This window comes from Lutra lutra, chromosome 11, assembly GCF_902655055.1.
Source record: "Lutra lutra chromosome 11, mLutLut1.2, whole genome shotgun sequence".
NCBI lineage: Eukaryota > Metazoa > Chordata > Mammalia > Carnivora > Mustelidae > Lutra > Lutra lutra.
Genome location: NC_062288.1, coordinates 21628965 through 21652342, shown reverse-complemented (window position 1 = coordinate 21652342; position 23378 = coordinate 21628965). Strand labels below are relative to the sequence as shown.

General features: G+C 44.3%; 2 protein-coding genes across 7 annotated transcripts in view; one reads left to right on the top strand and one right to left on the bottom strand.

Annotated features, from left to right (window-relative positions):
• The window catches only part of ARMC10 (armadillo repeat containing 10), a 39594-nt gene extending 36770 nt beyond the window's left edge, over window positions 1-2824 (top strand). Inside the window, exon 6 of the mRNA XM_047694156.1 lies at window positions 121-2824. Coding sequence (XP_047550112.1) covers window positions 121-372 — 252 coding nt within the window. The 3' untranslated portion in view covers window positions 373-2824. The remainder of the gene's footprint in view (window positions 1-120) is intronic.
• Window positions 2825-3270: 446 nt separating this feature from the next.
• NAPEPLD (N-acyl phosphatidylethanolamine phospholipase D) overlaps window positions 3271-23378 on the bottom strand; it is a 53686-nt gene continuing 33578 nt past the window's right edge. For 5 of the 6 annotated variants that reach the window (XM_047694146.1, XM_047694149.1, XM_047694150.1 and 2 more), the window contains 3 exons: window positions 12076-12722; window positions 8975-9089; window positions 3271-4757 (listed from right to left, as the gene is read on the bottom strand). In XM_047694146.1, coding sequence (XP_047550102.1) covers window positions 4629-4757; window positions 8975-9089; window positions 12076-12722 — 891 coding nt within the window. In that variant the 3' untranslated portion in view covers window positions 3271-4628. The remainder of the gene's footprint in view (window positions 4758-8974; window positions 9090-12075; window positions 12723-23378) is intronic. The other variant, XR_007121356.1, reaches the window with a different exon arrangement.

Below are 23378 nucleotides of genomic sequence, written 5' to 3'. Positions count from 1 at the left end.
TATTAGGGATAATTTTCTATGACCCACTTTTTTTTATGTATTCAGTGTAGTTTTAAAATGTGAAAATATGCATGAAAAATGTTTCCATGAATCATTAACACTCACGGTTTCCTTTTTCAGGTGGACTCCTCATTCCTTTCCCTCTATGACAGCCACGTGGCAAAGGAGATTCTTCTTCGAGTTCTTACGTTCTCCCAAAATATAAGTAACTGCCTCAAAAAAGAAGGCTGCTTAGCTGTTCAGCCTACTTTCCCTAAAGGTTCCTTGTTTTTCCTGCTATATGGAGAAGAATGTGCCCAGAAAATGAGAGCTTTAGCTGAACACCATGATGCAGACGTGAAGGAAAAGGTAACGGTCCTACCCAGGTTCTGATGGTGGCAGTTTTCATCTTCCAGCTGCCAAATCTAAACAGTAGATCTCACGTTTCATCATTAACACAGCTGGACCCTGCCATGGTCTTCCGGTTTATTTTGAACCACTTTATTGATCTCAAATGAATAGAAGAGCTTGTTCTGATATCATTTCATTTTGCCGTTTGCTGAGTTTACTTCAGTTACCTCCTTGATGTGACCAGCCAGTTGCCTTATTTACGGGTAAGCTAACCTCCCGCCCGTCTGAGACCGCATTCGTGTGTGACTGGCTGGCTGGTTCAGGGCTGCTGCAGGAGCGACCTTGGTCTTGCGCTTGTGAGGAGTTGCGCAGACATACCGCTTTCCCAAGTCTAATCGGAGTCAGACCGGCTTCTCGTCCTCACCACGTCCATTGGGTGTGGCGGGCTGGGGCCAATCTGATTGTCCATCTGTAGGCAACTGGTGAAATCAGTTATCTTAAAAGAAACAAGGAAGCCTGACTGTGCTTATGTAGAAAGGCCTCCAGAAAATGTGGATGTGTTTTTCAAATGAAAACTATGCTTCTATCCAGAGAACAGTTTCTAGAATGATAGCCAGATTCCGGGGAGTGGGACTGAGGAAAGGACCTTTTTATATATACCTTCTTCTACTGTTTGAATTTTTTTAACCATCAGCATAAATTTTTTAATTTTTTTTAAATAAAAAGGAAAAAGGTTTCTACACATTTTTCTCTTAATAGTACTTTATTCATTAATTTTCATATTTTACATAGCTGAGATTTTCATACATTGTAAATTTTAGTCATTGTCACAACAGCTTATGGAATAAAAATATTATTAACAGACTTCAGTTCAGCCAGGTATTCTGTAATATTCCAGTTCCTCCCCATCACCATGCCCGGTACGAGGCAAGTCAGTGTGCAGGCTACAGCTTTCCTGCTCCAGGTATTTAAGGCAAAGCTGTGCGAGTACGTTAGTTCTCATTTGTACATACGGGGATTTCCATAGGAAGTCACAAATCCTCAAACAAAAAAGTGTATATTTTCAGGGCTAGCCTGACACAAATCAAACTTGCAAGAAGTATTTTTACAGTAGAGAGGTGAAACCACGGACGTTCCCAGCTGGCTACAGCAGTGGGGGGATAGATGCTGGCTGAGAACACTGCTTAGGCTTGCAGTGCTGACAAAAGTCCTTGTTCCCTGAAAGGCACATTTCTTTATAATGAATTTTTTAATCTGCCTCCTTATTTAATGAAAATATATAGTCAAATGGGCACCGGATTAGAAAATGGATTGGGCTCTGATGTGCTTCAGCAGCACTGGATTCTAAACCCCATCTCTTGTTTCCTGTTTTTAGTTTGAGTAGCTAATACCATTTCCTGGAGATCAGAGCATTGAGTCTGAAATGTCAGAATGCTAGAGAAAAAAGGGGAGTTCTTTTTAACTACCCTGATCTTTGTCTGTTGAGGTCAGGGCACATCTTGGTTTTTGTTGGCTGAGACTCCCCGAGGTGCGGGATCCCTGCTCTGGGCAAGGAGGAGCCTCTTTACCACAGGGGCTCGTCCGTAAAACCTGTTGGGGTCTAGGGGATGCCAGCTAATCAGAAGAGCAAAATGAAAGTGATCAGAGACGACGGAGTGAGAGGCATCACGCCACACCTCAGACTGAATGGAAGCAAGAGAGTGGATTTGGCTTATTTTTCAAAATTTGGTTTTGCTTTTGTACTTAAACCTTGCAAAAAGGTAGCTAAGTGAAAACATGGAAGCCACGCGAAACAAAAGGTCAGCATAGAAAGAAGGTGAAGGGTAACAGAAACTAAAGCTCGCGATCGGACCTAGGAAAAGGTGGCAGGCCCGTTAAGCGGAACAGGAACAAAGTGCTCGGAGACCTGCACTTCCACAGTACACGTGAATGCAGGAATCATGTTAAGGCCATTCATGAAGACAAAGTAAGACGAACTTGGTCTGCTTCACAGAGCAGAGGTAAGAGGTGAATTCTCAACGCGGCGTGCGACAGCAGGGAAGGTGACCACACAGGTGAGCGTTAGGACACCCAGCCCCCTCCCCCGCGACCTCATCCCCATCAACCTACCAGCTCCATTCCTGTCTGCTTGCTAGGATGTTCCTTTGGAGTGAAAAGGTTTAGGGCTGTTCTGTTGTTTTTCTCCTGAAGGTTATGTTACAGGGAAATTGTGCTTTAGTGCCCCAAATCACACACATTCACATACATTATATATACACATTTCCCCTGGACTGATTTGCAGCTCTAAGATAAAAATGCTAAATTCTGATAAAGATCATTGACATTTATTTTGGCTATCACTCTTTAAATTTACAAAGGAGACAAAGTTGTCCTCAGGGTTTCATGTCCTAAATATATATATGCTTGAATCTGCAGCAACAAGACACTATCAAAAGCAGCATGAGCCTATTTTCAGCTTTCAGAGCTACCAATCTATATTAGGCAGTAATGTCTTTTTTTTTTTTTTTTTAAGATTTTATTTATTTATTTGACAGAGATCACAAATAGGCAGAGAGACAGGCGGAGAGAGAGGAGGAAGCAGGCTGCCTGCCGAGCAGAGAGCCGGATGCGGGGCTTGATCCCAGGACCCTGAGATCATGACCTGAGCTGAAGGCAGAGGCTTATTAACCCACTGAGCCACCCAGGCGCCCCTTGGCAGTGATGTCTTAAGAAATAATGTTCTCGTGGCGCCTGGGTGGCTCAGTGGGTTAAGCCGCTGCCTTCGGCTCAGGTCATGATCCCAGGTCCTGGGTTCGAGCCCCACATCGGGCTTTCTGCTCAGCAGGGAGCCTGCTTCCTTCTCTCTCTCTGCCTGCCTCTCTGCTTACTTGTGATTTCTGTCAAATAAATAAAATCTTTAAAAAAAAATAATGTTCTCTCATATTTTCAAAGTGCTTAAAAAAAAAAAAAAACACTACTTATTCACATTTTTTGGAGGTAGGTCAAAATGTCCTCTTGTTCCACGTGAGGAAACTGAGGCATGGTGAGCACAGGTGACTTAATGCAGGATACACACAAAATCCGTGGTGGAAACGGGATTAAAACTGAGATTAAGTGGCTAACAGGTGGCATATATATGTATGTGAAAATAGATTACCTGCCTGGGTAGCATTTGCTGTAGTAAACCTATTTTGATTATTTTGTGTAAATAATGTTTGCTTCATGGAGACTGGGAAGCCAGGAGCACAGGACGGCCTCTAATGTGTCTCATCGGCTCTGGTGGTAGATAGAGCAGTCAAGGGCCACAGAGCCCCTACAGGACTAAACTCTGGTCAGCTAATTCCCCAAAACCATTTCTCTCTTAACTGCTAGTGTTCCACACTAGCTTAGTCAAAGAATTGGGCTTAGAGGTCACTCAATATAAAAATATAAGCCATGTGAATCCTGTAAAACAAACTATATAGACCTTATTGATACATTCATAGTTGGAATAAAGAAAGGAGGTGGGAAAATGAGTAGATGGAGAGAAGATGGAATAGAGAATTAACATTTGAAGAACTGCATTTGTCTTTGTAAAAGATTTCCTAGAAGCTATCTTTGTGCTTAGCAGGTCTGACTTTTAGATTAAAAATAGAAAGTGTCACCAATCATGTCCTCCTAACCACCCCCCTCCCCTGCCCCTCGCCAGCTCTGCTTCTGATTTGGGGATTGTAGATGTAAAACAGAAAATACTCTTCCTCTTCTAAAAAAGCAAGTCTTTAAAAATGGGAACTTCGCCCAGCCTCTTATGTTTCTATGCTTAAAAAAATAAATCACTGCGCATCTGGCATATAAACTAATCTGACAGAGCAGGGAGGGCTGCTGTAAGCGCGTGGGTGGCAGTGTCTTCACGTCCTTTAATGTGAATAGAAAACAGGTTTAGATGTGCGGCCTCTGAAACCGTCTCGTTAGATAGACTCACCTTGTAGGAGGCCCTTTACCAGAAGAACAGAAATGAGACCTTAAAATCCATTTTCATAACCTCCGACTTCTACCATTACACTATAATATTAAAAAGAACAAAATTCCATTGCAATGCTTACACTATCGAGAGGGTTTTAATTCCCCTTAGCCAATTCACTGTGTAAATAACCCACCTCGGAACTCCTGCTTCTCTGTATGGATTGGCAGGCACAGCAAGCAAGCAAGTTACTGCGCAAAACAGAACACTAACTCGTTGAGGTTGTTTCCTAAGTATTGGAATTCCTCATGTTCATGCGTTTGTGAGTCTGTCTGAGCTTTGCAGATACCTTCATCACTGACGGCTCCTGCGCTCACATTTATTCCGAGTTGTCCTCATCAGTACTGAGGTATCTGGATTCTCCATGCTTCAAGACAAAAAAATCTTCCGGCTTAAGTCCGTATCTTCCTAGAGCCTCGCTCAGCTTCACTGGGGGCTCCAAGTAATGCTGGCAAAGGGCAGACGAGGGGAGGGGAGGAATGGAAAAGGATTAACCATGCATATATTTGGGGGATATTTCAGGTAAGAGTTGAAACTAAAATGACCAACATATGAGGCGCCTGGGTGGCTCAGTGGGTTAAAGCGTCTGCCTTCGGCTCGGGTCATGATCCCAAAGTCCTGGGATCAAGCCCCACGTCCGGCTCGCTACTCAGCAGGGAGCCAGCTTCCTCCTCTCTCTCTGCCTACTTGTGATCTCTGTCAAATGGGTAAATATAATCTTTAAAAAAATAAAAAATAATAAAATGATCAACATATGCCTCCTTAACATCCTTTTCATTCAAGCAGCAGCAGATGAGTCCATTAAATTTCTGATCTAGAGTCATCACTTCGGCCAGCAGAAATACCAAACTTCTCTGTCCAAGTACCATGAATGTCGAATGTGGTGCCAGCCTAGCCTGAACATACTAGACTGCACGACATCCGGTCACTGCTTCACTACATGAAATTCCAGCCTAAATGAAATCAATACCAAAGACAGTATTACAGAATGAGATGTTACCAAGATCTTTGAAGAGGGCAGAAGCTTAGGTTATAGAAGTCAGAGTGCGTATGCGTAAGCAAACTCTGGAGAAAAGGATTTCTGGCTCACAGAAAGGTCGTTCCCCTCAAACCACCAGCCAGGCATCGACGAGAGCTCTAGTCTCCAGCATATGAGGAGGACCCAGAAGACAGAGCTAAGACAGGTCAAACTTCCTCGTTTCCCCTTCTCCTTTATTCCGAGGTTGTTCTTTTCTCAATTTCAACTAGAAAAGCTGTAAAATGAGAAGTATAAAATAGGAATAAAAAAATCTATCTCTGATCCCATGGACAGTGATGGGTCTGCCTCCACCCGCCAGACAACATCTGATCTCAGAGCACCAATCTGGAGTAGCCAGCATCCGTCCACTCCCAGAGCGATACAGGAATGCTAAGAAACGGGTAAGATGTTATCACACTGCGTAACACAATGTGGGGAAAGAAAGGGAGGGGTGATAAGCACAGCAGATGGAGGCTTAATTTTACATACCACGGGTTAAGAGCAGGTTAAGAGATCCTCTATGAGAAGGCGGTGTTTGACCTGAGACCTGACAGAGGACGACACTGGGCTTGGGAAGCAGTTGGGGAAAATGAGTGGGAGGGAAGCTACTGACTGGAGTCCAGGCATAAAGGTCATTGCCTTTGAGAGTGCTGAGAACAGACGGGAAGGGGCAGAGTGGTAACAGTGCAAGTAGTGAAAAGTAGTCAAGTATGAAATACTCTGGGGGTGGGTGCACCTGGTTGGCTCAGTTAGTAGAACATGCAACTCGCTTGATCTCGGGGTCGTGTATTCAAGCCCCATGTTGGGGGAGAGATTACTTATGTATGCTGAAGTCTGAGCTGACTGCATGTGGGGTGAACAGGATGGGGGACAGGAGAAAAGTCCAGGTTTTGACCTGAGTAACTAGAACCATGTTCCAAGATATAAAAGAAACAAGTTTGAGGGAAGATCAGAACTCAAGTTTTTAGTACCTGATGGACATCCAAGTGGAGATGTCAAGCAGGGAGCTGGAGATATAAACATGGATTGTGGAGAAAGAAACATGGATTAAGGTACAGTGGACCAATGGCCATAAGACTGAAGATATCCCCAATCAAGGGAGTGACCCACTAGAGAAGAGGCCCACAGGTGAGGTCAGAGGGCACCTCCTGCTGGGGTGGTAGGGGATGGGGACCTGGTGACCCCAAAGAGACAGGCAGTGATGTACTAGGTGTAAGACACACAGGTTGGCTAATACGTATTAGCGACATGATCTTTTCTCCTCCCTCACCGGCTTCTGCATCATGGAAGAAATTGCTAATATTCCCAATAAAGTGTAACTTTAACAACTTAAGTCTAAATATTTCCCTTATAAAATTGTTAGTATAAGAGATTCAAAAATGAAATTCTTTCCCACTGAAAAATGACTTGCTTTGTTAAGTCACACCGTCCCTGCCCCCCTGCAATACACACACACCCGAGTGCTCTCCAAGTCTTAGCCAACAACACACTGACACAATCACCCTACACTAAATGTTTCTTTGCTCAACACTTTAGTAATAGGCTCTAATTTAATGTGGATTTTGATGTTGCCTTCTGAGTTTCTTCACGGGTCAATTGTTGGCTGTTTTGGCCATTGAGAAGGTAACCCTAGAAGAAGGCAAGAAAGCCTTCTGAGTGACTGGTGGCAATCTCATTGTCCAAACACTTTAGTCCCACAAGAGAGGTAAAAATGCCTCACGGCCAAACAGCAGGTATGAATCCAGCAAGACAGCAGAGGAGAGGAGTGAAGGGGCAGAGGAAGTGCCCAGCACTCGCCCCATTCTTCAACCCACCCAGACATAACCTAGCTTACGTGATGCCTGAAATTAGATTCCACCAAAACTAGAGAGTTTTTAAAAGTTTTAGTGCTTAAAAACATCACATAGAAATCCCACTCATAATTGCTGACATAGACTAGATGTTGCCATATATACAATTTTAAGTGTTGCCAGGTGAAGGACATCCTCAGTCTGCTATTATAGTAAGTAGCTATTAGAACTACCTCTATGCAAATCATGTTAAAGTGTTTATTCATAGGGTAAATATCCAAAAATTCTTTATAATTTAACAAATTCACAGTTGCCCAGTTTATGCATCTAATGCAAAGTGTGAACATATTCTGAATTGCTAAGATTTATTAATGAGTTTGTTACAGGTTTCATTAAGAAATAAAGACGTGGTTAGATTTTTAACAGGAAGAATTCCTGGGAGGCTGAATAACACTAACTCTTGAAGATGGCGGTTTCTATCTTCTCATCTTCATCTCAGGAAAGTAATCTGGAAGATGGCCACGCTCTTCATTTAAAAATCTAGGAGTCATCCTTGACTTTTTTCTTTGAACAGGTTTAATAAAATTGTGGGACTTCGTCTAAGTCTCTGTGTAGATCATACATAGACACATGTACCTAGATCTACACACAGCTACATCTATGGAATAAGAAAGCCACCGAATGATACAGTACGCCACGGGAAACCAGCATCGAATTTCCCCTTCACATACACGGAGGCACTCTTGTTCTCATTCATCCTCCCTGGCCCTGGGGTCATTCATTCATTGGCTCCCCGAGAGCGCCTGGTTCAGGGATGCTGCATCACGGGGTGGGAATTTGGACTTGGGGCAGGAGAGGGTGGGCAGGCCAGAAACAGAACAGAGGGAGTTCCTTCAACAGCCTGAAAACACGGGGTTCCTGCAGCACGGCCCTGGGATGAGGAAGAGGCCACACAAAGCAAAGGGGAAGATGCCAAGTTTAACCAACCATTTCTAAATTTTGCATAGGGTAGGACCCGAATCCAGGCAAGGAGAAAACGTTTTGCTATCCCTCTGTGTGATTCCAGAATCTTGGTTAATAGCAGAGTTCTAGGACTCCCTAACCTTACGGAAAAAATCAGCTCTTCTTCGTTAATCAAGGAATAAAACCACCATTTATCCCACCACCTGGCACAAAGCACCCCGTCACTGCTTCCTGAATGAATAACATACTCCTAAAAAGTTCTAAGCTGTCCAGCCTCACTTCCCGTATGGCCCTCCATGTCACATCCATACTCTGGCTCAACTACTTCCTCACTATTCTCCTTTGCTTGCTGCCTCCGATCCTATACTCTGCCCCTTTCTCCTCTTGAAATGCCTTCCTACCTTGCCTTCTCACAGGGAAGTTAAGATGTCCCCTCTTCCAGGAAGCCCTCCCTCCCTGATCCTTCCAAATCACTAACAGTCCATGACTCGTGAGACCACTTTGTCTCACAGTGAAGCACTTCTTTCCACGCTGGTTTTAGAATTACTACACCCCCTTACACCTTCTGCTAGAACAAAAGCCCCCTCGAGGCAGTGGCAGAGTGGGGGGAACATGATTGTTCATTTTTCTATTTTCCAAGACTATACACGTTTGGTTCTATAAACACGTGCTTCAGTGACAGAAATAAGCCCAAAGCACAGCAGGTAAAGAGATTTTTTCGCTGTATATAAATACCATTTTACCAGCTAGTGTGATCGATCCCCTTGCTGCACGAGAGGGCTGCGCACGTGTGATGCCAGTCGGGCCTCTGAGCTCACTGCAGGGGGAGCCGACGCTGGAACCCCCTGGGGTCAAGCACATAACCAAAGTGATGTTTACCACAATCAGACTCACCTCATTTGCTAAGGCAAAAGTTCCCCAGTGAATTGCCACAGATTTCTTTGTCTGAACGTCAATGTGAATCCTCACAGCTTCTTCTGGGTCTACGTGCTGGTATTTCATAAACCACCTGATAAAACAGCAATTTGTTAATTCTGGCCTTTGGAATACACCCTCAATTCTAATTACTGCTTCATTTAGTTAGCCTTGAAACATTCTGCACAGGAGTAAGAAAGGCAAAAGCCGTCTCTTTTGAGTCCACTTTTCTGCTGGAAAACAAAATAAGCAAAAATCTTAAACAAATTGCCACACACTTGCTAAGTCTCAAGCAAAGCTCCCCTTTGCAAGCCAAGATGTCATTTCATGAGCATTTGATTTTACTGACCATTTATTCTGAAGGTACGTTCTACTCTTAAAGAAGCAGAGTCTTGGGGCGCCTGGGTGGCTCAGTGGGTTAAGCCTCTGCCTTCAGCTCAGGTCATGATCTCAGGGTCCTGGCATCGAGCCCCACATCGGGCTCTCTGCTAGGCAGAGGGGCTGCTTCTCCCTTCTCTCTGCCTGCCTCTCTGTCTACTTGTGATCTCTCTCTCTCTCTCTCTCTAAAAGAAAAAAAAAAAAAAAAGTCTTTGCAATCCTGGTATGAATCAAAGAAACTAATGGGTCGAGAGCTAGAAGCCAAAAGCGTGATTCAAGATAACCTGAATAAACTTGCTGAAACCATTGTTTTTTTAGCTTGCTAAAGCAAAAAGCAAACAAAAATTAGTGTAGGATATTTAAAGATTGGGAGCAAAAAAAAAAAAAAAAATCAGTTGCTATTCAAGGATGTTATTTAAACACCATACACCATACTGAACAGTGAGGTGTAGGATTTAGAGGGAGAGTACCTGTGGGGGACTACGGGGAGAGTGTCGAAACAGTGTGAGGCTGCCCAAAGTCTAGGGAGGGCAGGGCCCAGGAGGCTGGGGCCTGCACGGAGACCCCAGCTCTACCCCTGCTGGGTGTGTGGAGCTCAGGCCTTCGGCTCCCAGCTGTGCTGCATCGAGACTCACGGACCTGGACTCAACACAGGTGCTTCTGTGTTTCACAGAACACACCATGGACAAGTTCATCGGCAATAGCTAAAGGGTTTAACAACCCTGTTGGGAGCTGCTGAGCCCCCTGGGAGCCTGGAAACAAATCCACTGTGTTCTACTCAACAGCAGGTCAGAGAAGCACGGTTCTGTCCTGCCTCCTGACACTCGGATCCCGGGCAAGATGCAAACAGCTTTTGGTGTTTCTACTGATCTTTTTTTTTTCTTTAAACTCCTATAGCCAATCAAAGCTATGGACATACTCCTTTCCACCCTTCATGTCTATCTGACATAAATTCAGAATTTTTATTTTGATGTGAAAATTAAAATAAAAACTTAACATCCTGGGGAACTTGACTGGCTCAGTGGGTGGAACATGTGACTCTCTATCTTGGGGACGTGAGTTCAAGCCCCATGTTGGTCATAGAGCTTATTTAAACAACAACAAAAAAACGCAAAACAGAACTTCTTACCAGCTTGCATAGAATATCTGGTGACAGATCCCCACAGGGATACTACTGAAAGCTGCTTGGGGCTAATCATCGTACATTCGGAGAGTACTCAAACTGTGCTGGTAACCTTAGTTCTAAAACTGTTAGTACTGACCATAGAGATGGATCGTGCAGCAGAAGCTACACAGCCTAATTCTTAGAGAAAATACTGTGCTTCTGGCCTCTCCCAGCTTAGTAACAGGACAGCTGCAATGCAAGCAGGAAGGGGGAATTCTGTGAGGGAATTTATATAGTGAATCTGTACACAATATACCATCACGTATGTGGGATCTTTATATATTGTGACACAGGAAAAATCTTCAGAATTACAAATAAGGTATTCTAATATATTAAGAATACCCTGAGGGGTGCCTGAGTGGCTCAGTCAGTTAAGCATCTGCCTTCCACTCAGGTCATGATCCCAGGGTCCTGGGATCAACCCCCGCATCCGGCTCCTGGCTCAGCAGGGAGCCTGCTTCTTCCTCTCCAACTCCCGCTGCTTGTGTTCCCTCTCTTGCTGTGTCTGTCAAATAAATAAAATCTTTAAAATTGTTTTAAAAAGAGGTGGAAAACCAAAGTTCAAAGACAACTGATTCATAGTAATTTTTTAAAAATAGGGTAGAAGTATCTAGCGCCTTAAAGACACTAGGGGAAAAAAAAAAGCCTTAATAAACACTGAAGAAATGGTTTTAGTGAGCTTTAAAAGTTAAATACAACAAAATCGGATGGAAATAATCAGATTTGCATAATTCATTTTTGAGTTAGTGTTTCTCCTGCTTGTGGGATTGCCGAAATTAAACGCCATCCTACATACAACTCTGTATCTGTGCCTGTACCGTAGGAAGGAAGACATTTCTTCTACTATTAGTGTTTATTTTCTCTTAACTGATACCTGTCACCCAGCGTTCACTGAAATCGAGCTGCATTCTCTGAAATCACCTCTCCTTCCCTGAGCCGGACAATATGAAGGAGCGCACAGGCAGGGCCGGGTCTCCTGGGTCTCCAGTGCCCTGTGACATTCAACTGCTCTGACTGCGGGCGAGGCGGGTACAGCGGGAACAGGGGGAACAGCCACACTGACGGACACGGGACCAGCGCAAGGGACTCACTGCTCGGATTCCTCGCTTGTTCTCTGCCCAGGGCAGGAGAGCTACAGCCTGGGGACGGGCTCGCCGGACGTGGAGCGGTAGGTGGTTACAGAGAGTTCCCCACATGACGAACAAGAGCCAGCTTAGCTTTGCTGACTGGCTGATCGGTCTAACCCGAGCCAGAACCGTACCTGAACTTGCAGCTAGGCTGCAGCAATTCTTCAACCCTCGGTCCAGCTTTCCTGGTGACAGGATCTCGGATTCTGAGTCATCACGTAACAGGTGTGACGGAAGGAGATAATTCACAAGAACTGAATCTGACCCACCAACCTCCAAAATCACCACCAGTAACAAACGTCCACCGTTAAAATCACAAAAGATACCCCAAATTATCCCAAATTTGAGACTCCTTTAGAGTCAGGCCACCCATCACGGAGCAGGGCTGCCTCCCCGGGGGGCCCACACACCTGGGTTCATACGCGCCGATGGGAATAGCCGCGAGGTCGAAGGGGCCAAACCGTTTTCCTATCTCTTCGAAAGCCGGGCAATAACCAGTGTCTCCTGCGAAAAAAAACCGACTCCACGGCCCCAAGACAGACCAGCTGCCCCACAGAACCTTGTTGTCATCCATGAGAGTCCTTTTACACCAGTGCTGTGAAGGGGTGAAGACAAAGGTGACCTGATCGTGGCCGGGGACACAGTTCTCCTCCCACCAGTCCAGCTCGATCACGTTCTCGCAGCCGCACTTCTGCATCCAGTCGAGGAGGCCCAGAGGCACGAACCACCGCAGCTCCGAGCCGAAGCGCTCGTTCAGGGCGAGGACGGAGTTGTAGTCCAGGTGGTCGTAGTGGTTGTGGCTGATGAGGACCGCGTCTATCGGGGGCAGTTCGCTCACGGTGCAGGGCGCGCGGCGGAACCGCTTGGGACCCACGTGCTGTGACGGTGATGCGCGAGAGCTGAAGACAGGGTCGGTGAGGAAGATGAGCTCGTCCATTTCCACCATCACCGTGGCGTGTCCCAGCCACGTGACCCGCAGGCCAGCCTCCCGCACTCCGGCCTCCTCTGGCTCGTCGATAAAATATGGCTTCAGCACCGGGAGCTCTTTGTCAAGTTCCTATGCAGAGAAAGAAAGAAAAGCAGCCGTTGGAGGGGGTTAGAAAAAGGTACATCAGAACAGAGTTTGACATAAATCAGAGAGAAAAGGGCTATTTGGGAGAGAACTGACCTCATTCAGTAAATGTGCTATTTTTGCTTATTGCTTAAAAATGCACATTTCTTTCTGAATCTGACTCCATAAAATCATGACAGTATAAGGTCTCAGTCCCAAATGCTGGAGACAAAAGGAAAATTAAATTGGCCACTCTGAGCACCGCTGAATGTATAAACCTTCTGAAAAGCTCTCTCCTGTAAGTGCTGGAAGCCGAGCTGGCCGAGCCGTGGTCACTCTGCCACCGCCCCTTCACGTGGCCGGTGCCTTTGCTGCGAACACCGGTCTCCGAAGCAGCTCAGCCTGGAGGGTCAACAGAACTCACAGCCATTTCTTGGCAGATCTTGTAGCTCAGATAAGAATCGGACTTTCTGAGCACACAGAGCTCAGAGCAGAGCGCGGTGCTGATACCCCAGGGACCCCTACCCCCACCCAGCCCCTGTACAGAGGGCTCACCCCATTCCTCACCCTCAAGGCTTTCCACCACCCAGCAGGCCACAGCGGATTGTGGTCCCTGTGAAAGGATTGCTTTTGGGGGGTAAAGAGATGTAAAAACGCTAACAACACAAAACAGAAGCATTAATTCCTTTAGTTGGTCTACATTTTCTCCTCGGATTAAGCGAGAACAAGAAGTGGCTCTGTTTGGGGGTCACAGTCTTGCCTTGTATTAGTGCTTTCAGAATCGTGCTTTGGCGATCTGCTCTACAGCTGGATCGAACTCTCTTATAGGGAGATGCTGCATGAACTGGGCCGTCCTTGTGCTGGAGGGACGCTACAGCTCCAACCTCCTTCCCCACCTTCTCACCCACCCCAGAAACATTTCTTTCAAGCCTCAATAACAGGACAAGCTCTTCTCCAGAGTAACTGGCTTTATTCATTTGACTGCCACTGGGAAACTCTTACCAGTGTCTGCTCTGCTCTGCGCTTGGGCTGGGAAGCAGGGGTAAGTCTCCTGCCAGTGCTCCCTGGCACGATGGCACACGTTTCCTAATTGTGGCTTCTCTTCTTTGCCCTAAGAGTCTGTGTGCTCTTCTGTGTTCATCGATCTGATTTTTATTCCTACATCTATTTTCCTAAGTTGCTGCACATCAATTTTGAAGAGTCTGGTATTGGATAATTAAGGAGAAGACAAGACGTGCTACAGCCCAGGAAGAAGGAATGAAGAGCCGGGTTGCCAAAGGCATCAGGGACACGGTAACCTGCGTGAGCTGCTGCAGAACTGATGAGAAGTTCATGATGAAGAGGAAAGGAAGTCATTTCAGGTGGAGAAAATGCCCAAGCAAAAGCCCAGAGCCTAACAGGAACGTGGCATTCAGGGGCACGGGACAATCTATAATGGATCAGAACACAGCCAGGGCCCTGAATGCTACCCAGAGACAGGAAGCATCTTAAAAGGGGGGTTGGGAGGCAGTGCCTGGCTGGCTCAGTCGGCTAAGCATCCAATTCTTGATTTCGGCTCGGGCGTGATCTCAGGGTTGTGAGATCGAGCCCAGCTTCTGGCTCTGAGCTCAGCCAGGAGTCCGCCTGCGATTCTCTCCCTCTGCCCCTCCCCACACTCATGCACATACACGGCATGCTCTAATAAATGAATTTAAAAAAAAAAAAAAGGAAGAAGGCTTGTCCCAATTAAGGTTTAGAGGAAACACTTTTAGAGTGCAAATGATGACCCGGGATGTGTCACAAGAGCTGCGGTGACAGATGAAGACCAGAGGAGACAGCAGTTGAGGCCAGAGAGGGAAGAGAGCCGAGAGGTCACAGGCGGTATGAGTGGGAAAAGGCCCATCATGGGGGAAGAGCAGGAGCAGCAGAAGTGGAGGACGACAAAGATGCCTCTTAGCCACTCTACACCTTAGTCTCCTCATCTGAAAAATGGGTATAGTCGTACCTACACTCCGCTGTTGTGGGGACCGTAACAGCAGTAGCACACTGTAAGCACACTGTATTCTAGATGGGAAAAGAAATCGCAGCCCCGTCGACCAGTCAGGCACCAACTTCGACGTTTTTACCGGTTTCCTTTCTCATAGTCACTAATCTAGTTAAGATCCTGGATACTACCCGGACACGTTAAAGTCTTCCTCAATGCTCAACTGGCTTCCTGTCAAACTCAATCCCTACCCAAGAGCTACCTCAAAAGCAGCCTACTTCCAGGGTACCACTCTCCCTGCCTAGAACAGCTTCACAGACTCGACTCTACTGATGACCAAAACCCGACTCACCGCGTCAGCCCAGCTGGACGCCTGCCAGTGGACTCCCCCGCTTTCCCTTCCAGCAGTGTTTCACCCAACTCCTGCAGATGGTGTCCCACCTACACGGGGCCTGCTTGAGAGCCCCTCACTATACTGATCCCGCTTCTCAGATTCAAATGCCCTCTCTCTAATCCCATGGAGACCGTAATAGAACTGTACCCTTCATGGGGCCAACACGGGGTCTTGACAGGGACAATCACTCCAACCACTCACCCTCCATGCCATTTTGTTCGTGCACCAGCCCGTGGACATTCTGCCCAAACCCTGGCTGAGTGTATAAAGGACGTATCTCATGTCTCACTCAACTTGGAATCAGCCACAGCACCCAGTGCATGGGGCAGTGACGAACACATCGCTTGCTCAATAAAATGTGTTGGATGAATGAGTGTAAATTTTTCCGATCGGTTTTCAAAGTTGGTAGTTATGGTTAGTGAACAAGAACGAATGTTCCATGGTAGCCTTTCAACAATGGAGGAGGAGAGAGGGAGGGAATTAAATAAAGAACGTTGCATTTGGTACACCCATAACTGAAGGTACAGCTCCTATTAACTACGTCCACTTACAGGAGAGAAAACTATGATGGCACGCACACAAGGTCACGGCGGGCCTTCACACTTACTGCCTCACACCACTGACTCCTAAGTATGATCTCATTTAATACATATTTTTCTAGAAAACAAGTAACAGTCCAAGGATCTGATAGTAATCCGCCTCTTATTCTCCCCTGAGGACACAAGGAAACTTTTGGAGAGGGCAGCTAATGCACCTTATCCTGATTCCAGTGACCATTTCATGGGTATATAAATAAGGCAAAACTCATCAAATTATATTTTTTGAACAGGTGGAGCTTGGATTAGGTTATTAAAACCATATTTAAAATCTTTAGCAGCATCATGTGTTAAAAGGGCATCAAAATATCCATAACAAAATTCCCTGAAAACATTTGCACTTTCTTTTTGCTCTAATTTTAAAAGCCACTTGAAGTTCCCAGTGTCCCATGACCCGCAGACTGGTGGGAGGTAACAAAACCCATGGCAGAGAGCTCCTGGTAGCCTCACTACTCTCCAAACAAAGGATTAACAGGGAAAAGCGCAAAAAGAAGCCAGTCACCAAGGACCACATAGGTATGATCCCTAACTATAGGAAATGTCCACAAGAGACAAGTCCATAGAGACAGAAGGTAGACCGGTGATTTCCAGGGGCTACGGGGGGGCAAGAGAATTTGGGAGCTGATGACTAAGGACATGGGGTTTCTCTGAGGGGTAATAAAAATGTATTAGATGTGGGAACGGTTGCACAACTCTGAATGCCCTGAAAACCACTACAACTATAGAGTGTGTGAATTAAAGCTCAACAAAGCTATTTTTAAAAGGCCAAGTACTGGGACGCCTGGGTGGCTCAGTTGGTTGAGCAGCTGCCTTCGGCTCAGGTCATGATCCCAGCGTCCTGGGATCGAGTCCCACATCAGGCTCCTTGCTTGGCGGGGAGCCTGCTTCTCCCTCTGCCTCTGCCTGCCATTCTGTCTGCCTGTGCTCGCTCGCTCTCCTCTCTCTCTGACAAATAAATAAAATCTTTTAAAAAAATAAATAAATAAATAAAAGGCCAAGTACTGACAACACATCTGAACTAAGCAATCATACCTTCATGTTTCCTCCTGCATGCGGTTTGTTTCTAAGCCCATCACAAAAGAACACCTTAAAGAATCTGATCTCTAGCACCACTGTCTCCTAAAACGCAAAGAAACAGTCTATAACTGAGATTCCAAAAAAGACAAAATAACTTTGTCCTTTTGATCCTAAGAGTCTGAAAAAGCACGCAGAGGGGCACCCAGCTGGCTCATTTGATGGAACTCATGACTCCATCTTGGGGTCGTATGTTCAAGCCCCCTGTTCGGTGCAGAGATTATTTTAAAAAAATAAAATTTTAGGGGTGCCTGGGTGGCTCAATGGGTAAGGCCTCTGCCTTCGGCTCAGGTCATGATCCCAGGGTCCTGGGATCAACCCCTGCGTCAGGCTCCCTGCTTGGCAGTGAGCCTGCTTCCTCCTCTCTCTCTGCCTGCCTCTCTGACTACTGGTGATCTCTGTCAAATAAATAAATAAAGTAAATAAATAAAATTTTACAAAAGCATGTAGATTAGGGATAGAGAAATTCTTGTTTACTTGAAGAAACCAAGCACTCACTTGACATCTTTTTATACAGGTCAGGACTTTCCTTGGCTGGCCTTCCTCTTTTTAAAGCCACAAATGGGAAAATCCCTGGGTGCATAGTTAATGGAGACACTAGTTAATGTTTACTTTTCTTGGGGAACTGGAAAAATCCTACCGTGCCTCCAACGGCTGTTCTTTGCCAGACACTGGAAGTGGGTTCTGTCATTTAACTCTGTGAATCAGATGTCACTGCCATTTTATAGATACCCAGACCAAGGGGAAGGGGTCACTAAGAAACTTGCTGGGGTCACACAGCAAATGCATGCTCAATCAGGAGTGGAATCAAGGCCTTCCTGGCTCTAAAGTCCCTATCTTTTCATTAAACCATAATTCTCCCCATGGCATAATTTAAAACAATGAAACCCAAATTCCTATTAATATACTTATTATTTTTAGAGTATATATGTGCAGGAGATAGAAGAGAAAGATTTGATGTAAATCTGCTAAAATCGATTTCTTTAAAAAAAAAATCACATTAAAAGACTTGAGTTGGGGCGCCTGGGTGGTTTAAGCCGCTGCCTTCGGCTCAGGTCATGATCTCAGGGTCCTGGAATCGAGTCCCACATCAGGCCCTCTGCTCAGCAGGGAGCCTGCTTCCCTCCCTCTCTCTGCCTACCTCTCTGTCTACTGGTGATCTCTCTCTGTCAAATAAATAAATAAAATCTTAAAAAAAAAAAAAAAAAGACTTGAGTTAAGCCTTTTCTTCCACCTGAAAGTATATTTTTACTGAGGATACTCATAGCTATACTTTGTAATTCAGATTTAAATAAAGACTTTTTCGTATTTATTTTGACAATATCATGTTAACATTGAATAGAGACTGTGCTTGTTACCAAAATACCTCCAATGTAATTAATTATTAATGCTAATGTTTTATATTTTTGCCATGCTATCTGTATTAGAAGTACCAGATCCATTGAAATGGCTTAATATTTTTAAACTTCTCCTTGATTATAAAAGAAAATACCCTTCATAAAATACCTGCAAAATACAGGAAAATACAAAGAAGAGTGGCCATCCATTACATCAGTCTGCAGAGATTATAGCCACTATTGACATTATGCTTTAGTCACAGTCCTATTTCTATGCATGGTTAGCAACATAAGGTATCTGTACTTTCTGAGAGAATGGGAGACAACGTGAGCAGGGAGGGACAGAAGGAGAGAGGATCTTAAGCAGGTTCCATGCCCAGCACAGAGCCAGAACCTGAGATCATGACCTGAGCCAAAAATCAGGAGTCAAACTTAACCAAAAGAGCCACCCAGGTGCCTCTTTAAGTTTTTTTAAAAAGAATTTCAGGGGCTCCTGGGTGGCTCAGTGGGTTAAGGCCTCTGCCTTCAGCTCAGGTCATGATCTCAGGGTCCTGGGATCGAGCCCTGCATCAGGCTCTCTGCTCAGCAGGGAGCCTGTTTCCCTTCCTCTCTCTCTGCCTGCCTCTCTGCCTACTTGTGATCTCTGTCAAATAAATAAATCATCTTTAAAAAAAAAAAAAATTCAGGGGCGCCTGGGTGGCTCAGTGGGTTAAGCCTCTGCCTTCGGCTCAGGTCATGATCCCAGGGTCCTGTGGATCGAGCCCCACATTGGGCTCTCTGCTCTGCAGGGAGCCTGCTTCCTCCTCCCTCTCTCTCTGCCTGCCTCTCTGCCTACTTGTGATCTCTGTCTGTCAAATAAATAAAATCTTTAAAAAAATAAAAATAAAAAATTCAGATTGTGACATTTTCATCTACCCCTTAAAACTTTGAGATACATACTTAAGTATTTAAAAATGAAACAAACAGGGTACCTGGGTTGCTCAGTTGTTAAGTGTCTGCCTTCGGCTCAAGTCATGATCGCAGGGCCCTGGGATCAAGTCCCACATTGGGCTTCCTACTCCACAGGAAAACTGTTTCTCCCTCTGCCACACCCCCTGCTCATGTTCCCTCTCTCGCTATCTCTCTGTCAAACAAATAAATAAAATCTTTTTTCTTTTTTTAAAGATTTTATTTATTTATTTATTTATTTATTTGACAGGTAGAGATCACAAGTAGGCAGAGAGGCAGGCAGAGAGAGAGAGAGAGGGAAGCAGGCTCCCCACTGAGCAGAGAGCCCGATGCGGGGCTCGATCCCAGGACTCTGAGATCATGACCTGAGCTGAAGGCAGCGGCTTTAACCCACTGAGCCACCCAGGTGCCCCACAAATAAATAAAATCTTAAAAAAAAAAAAAAAAAACGAGGGGCACCCAGGTGGCTCAGTGGGTTAAAGCCTCTGCCTTCAGCTCAGGTCATGAACCCAGGGTCCTGGAATCGAGCCCCACATTGGGCTCTCTGCTCCACAGGAAGTCTGCTTCCTCCTCTGCCTGCCTCTGTGCCTATTCTCTCTCGGGCAAATAAATAAAAATTTAAAAAAAAAAAAAAGAAACAAACAGGGGCACCTGGGTGGCTCAGTCAGTTAAGCATCCACCTTTGGCTCAGTTCATGATCTCTGGGTCCTGGGATCGAGCCCTGCACTGGGCTCAGTGGGTCTGCTTTTCCTTCTCCTCCTGCCACTCCTCTCTGCTTGTGCTCTTTCTCAGTAAATAAAATCTTAAAAATTTAAAATAAAATGAAAATGAAACAAATAGATTGAGGAAATCTGTCAGAATGTGAGTGGAAGGAAGAAAGGGAGGAAGGAAGGAAGGAAGGAAGGAAAAAGGAAAGGAAAAGAAAGTAACAGAACGGGGCATCTGGGTGGCTCAGTGGATTAAGCTGCTGCCTTCAGCTCAGGTCATGATCTCAGGGTCCTGGGATCGAGTCCCGCATCGGGCTCTCTGCTCAGCAGGGTGCCTGCTTCCCTCTCTCTCTCTCTGCCTGCCTCTCTGTCTACTTGTGATCTCTCTCTGTCAAATAAATAAATAAAATCTTTAAAAAAAAAAAAAAAAGGAACCAAACAATGAAATACAGAAAAAGATCTAAATGAAACAGAGATAAGCAACATGCCCAAGAAAGACTCCAAATAATGACGGTAGGGGTGTCCGCTGAACTGGGGAGAAGAGTGCAGGGACTCACTGAGCACGCCAACAAAGAGAAAACATAAAACCAAAAGCAATCCAAGTTAAAGAATGACAAACAAAATAAAAAATACACTAGAGGAAATCGAGAGTAAATTAGCAGATGTAGAAAAACACATCAACAATCTGGAAGACAAGGCAATGGAAAGCACACAAGTTAAAAAGCAAAATAAAAGAATTTTTAAAAATGAGGATAGGTTAAGGTATCACATGGACAACATCAAGGAAACATTCCCCTATGAGGGGTTCCAGAAGGAGAAGAGAAAGATAACTTATTTGAAGAAATAATGGCTGAAAACCTCCCTAACCTTGGGAAGAAAACAGATATCCAAGTTCAGGAGGCACAGCGAATCCCAAAAAAGATGAACCCAAGGAAGTCCACAGAACACATGATTAAAATATCAAAGGTATGGGGCGCCTGGGTGCCTCAGTGGGTTAAGCCGCTGCCTTCGGCTCAGGTCATGATCTCAGGGTCCTGGGATCGAGCCCTGCATCGGGCTCTCTGCTCAGCAGGGAGCCTGCTTCCTCCTCTCTCTCTGCCTGCCTCTCTGCCTGCTTGTGATCTCTCTCTGTCAAATAAATAAATAAAATCTTTAAAAAAAAATAAAATAAAATAAAATGTCAAAGGTAAAGATGAAGAATTGTTAAAATAGCAAGACAAAAATGAAAATTTACATAAAAGAAAAACCTCATAAGGCTATCAGCTGATTTCACAGCAAAAACTCTGCAGGTCAGAAGGGAATGACATGACATACTCAAAGAACTAAAAGGAGAAAACTTACAACCCAAAATACTCTATCCATGAGGTTATCATTTATAATGCAAAGGGAGAAAAAAAGAGTTTCCCAGACAAAAAAAAGTTAAGGTAGTCCATCACCTAAATGTTAAAAGGGCTTCTTTAAATGGAAGAAAAGAGGCCACAATCACATGTGAGGAAACAATGGATAAGACGACGTAAAATAGGACAATGTAAATATAAAACATAGCAGGGGGTAAAAAGAAAGTTCTTCTAGAACATGTTCTAACTTACTTGACCATCACTGAATAGAAACTGCTCTAGACTTAGGATGTTATATATGACCTTCCTGTCAACCACAAACCCAAAACCCATACAAAAGTAAAGAGAAAGAAAGGCATGCATAACACTGCAGAATACCAGTCACAACAGAATATGAGAAGAAACAACTACAAAAACAACCAGAAAGCAAAGAACAAAATGACAATAAGTATATTCACCAACCAATAATTACTTTATATGAATATGGTCTAAATGTTTCAATCAAAAAGACATAGGGTGACAGAATGGATAAAAAAACAAGACCCATCTCTACGGGGCCTACAAGAGACTCACTTCAGACCTAAGACAGTAACAGACTAAAAGTGAAAGGATGGAAACAGACATTCCATACAGATGAATGTGGGGCAGAAAAAGTCAGGGTAGCAATATTTATATCAGACAAAACAGAATTTAAAAGAAAGACTGTAATAACAAAGACAGGCATTACATAATAATTACGAAGTCAATCCAACAAGAGGATCTAACAATCGCAGATACCTGCGCACCCAACACTGGAACATCTAAATACATAAAACAAATATTTACAGACAATAATGAGAGAAACTGACAGTAATACCCTAATAGTAGGGGACTTTAACATACCATTTACATGAATAAATAGATGTCCCAGAAGAAAATCAATAAGGAGGGGCACCTGGGTTGCTCAGGGGGTTAAGCCTCTGCCTTCGGCTCAGGTCACGATCTCAGAGTCCTGGGATCGAGCCCCAAATTGGGCTCTCTGCTTGGCAGGGAGCCTGCCTCCCCCTCTTTGCCTGCCTCTCAGCCTACTTGTGATCTCTCTGTCTCAAATAAATAAATAAAATCTTAAAAAAAAAATCAATACGGAAACAGTGTCTCTGAATGGCACATTAGACCAGATAGACTTAAAGAGAGAGCTATACAGAACATTCCATCCCAAAACAATACACATTTTTTTCAAGGGTACATGGAACATTGTCCATGACAGATCACATGTTAGGCCACAAATCAAGTCTTCATATGTTTAAGAAGATAGAAATGATATTATGCATCTTTTCAAAACATGACAATATGAATAGAAATCAAACCAAGAAAAAAATACTGGATAAAACACAAACACATGGAGGATAAACAACATGCTACTGAACAGCCAATGGGTCCATGAAGAAATCAAAGAGAACTTCAATAAAATACATGTGACCAATGAAAATGAATACGACAGCCCAAAATCTTTGGGACACAGAGGAAACAGTTTTAATAAGGACATTTATAGCAATAGGGGACTATCTCAAGAAACAAGACAAATCTCAAACAATCTAACCTTACACCTAAAAGAACTAGAAAAGAACAAACAAAACCCAAGCTAGTGAAGGGGAGGAAATAATAAAGATCAGAGTGTAAATAAGTGAAATAAAGAAATAGAAAAGATTGGGGTGCCTGGCTGGCTCAGTGGGTTAAGCCTCTGCCTTCGGCTTAGGTCATGATCTCAGGGTCCTGGGATTGAGCCCCACATCTCTGCCTGCCTCTCTGCCTGCTGTTGATCTCTCTCTGTCAAATAAATAAATAAAATCTTAAAAAAAAAAAAAAGGTTAAAAAAAAAAAGAAATAGAAAAGATCAATGAAAACCAAGAGGCAGTTCTTTGAAAAACAAAACGGACAAACCTTCAGCCAGAATCATCAAGACAAAGAGAACACAAATAAGTGAGACAGAAAAGAGGAGAAGGAAGAATATGGAAATAAAAGGATTATACAGGGACTACTACAAAAAATTATATGCCACTAAATTGGATAACCTAGAAGACATGGAAAAATTCCTAGAAACATATAATCTAAAACTTAATTAGGAACAATAAAAAATCCAAACAGACCAATTACTGATAACAAAATTGAACACGTAATCAAAAAACTCCCAAAAAGCAAAAGTCCAGGACCACATGGACTCACACATGAATTCTACCAAACGTTTAAGAAAGAGTTAACATCTATTTTTTTTTAAGATTTTATTTATTTACTTGAAAGAAAAAAAGCAAGAGAGATATCACAGAGGG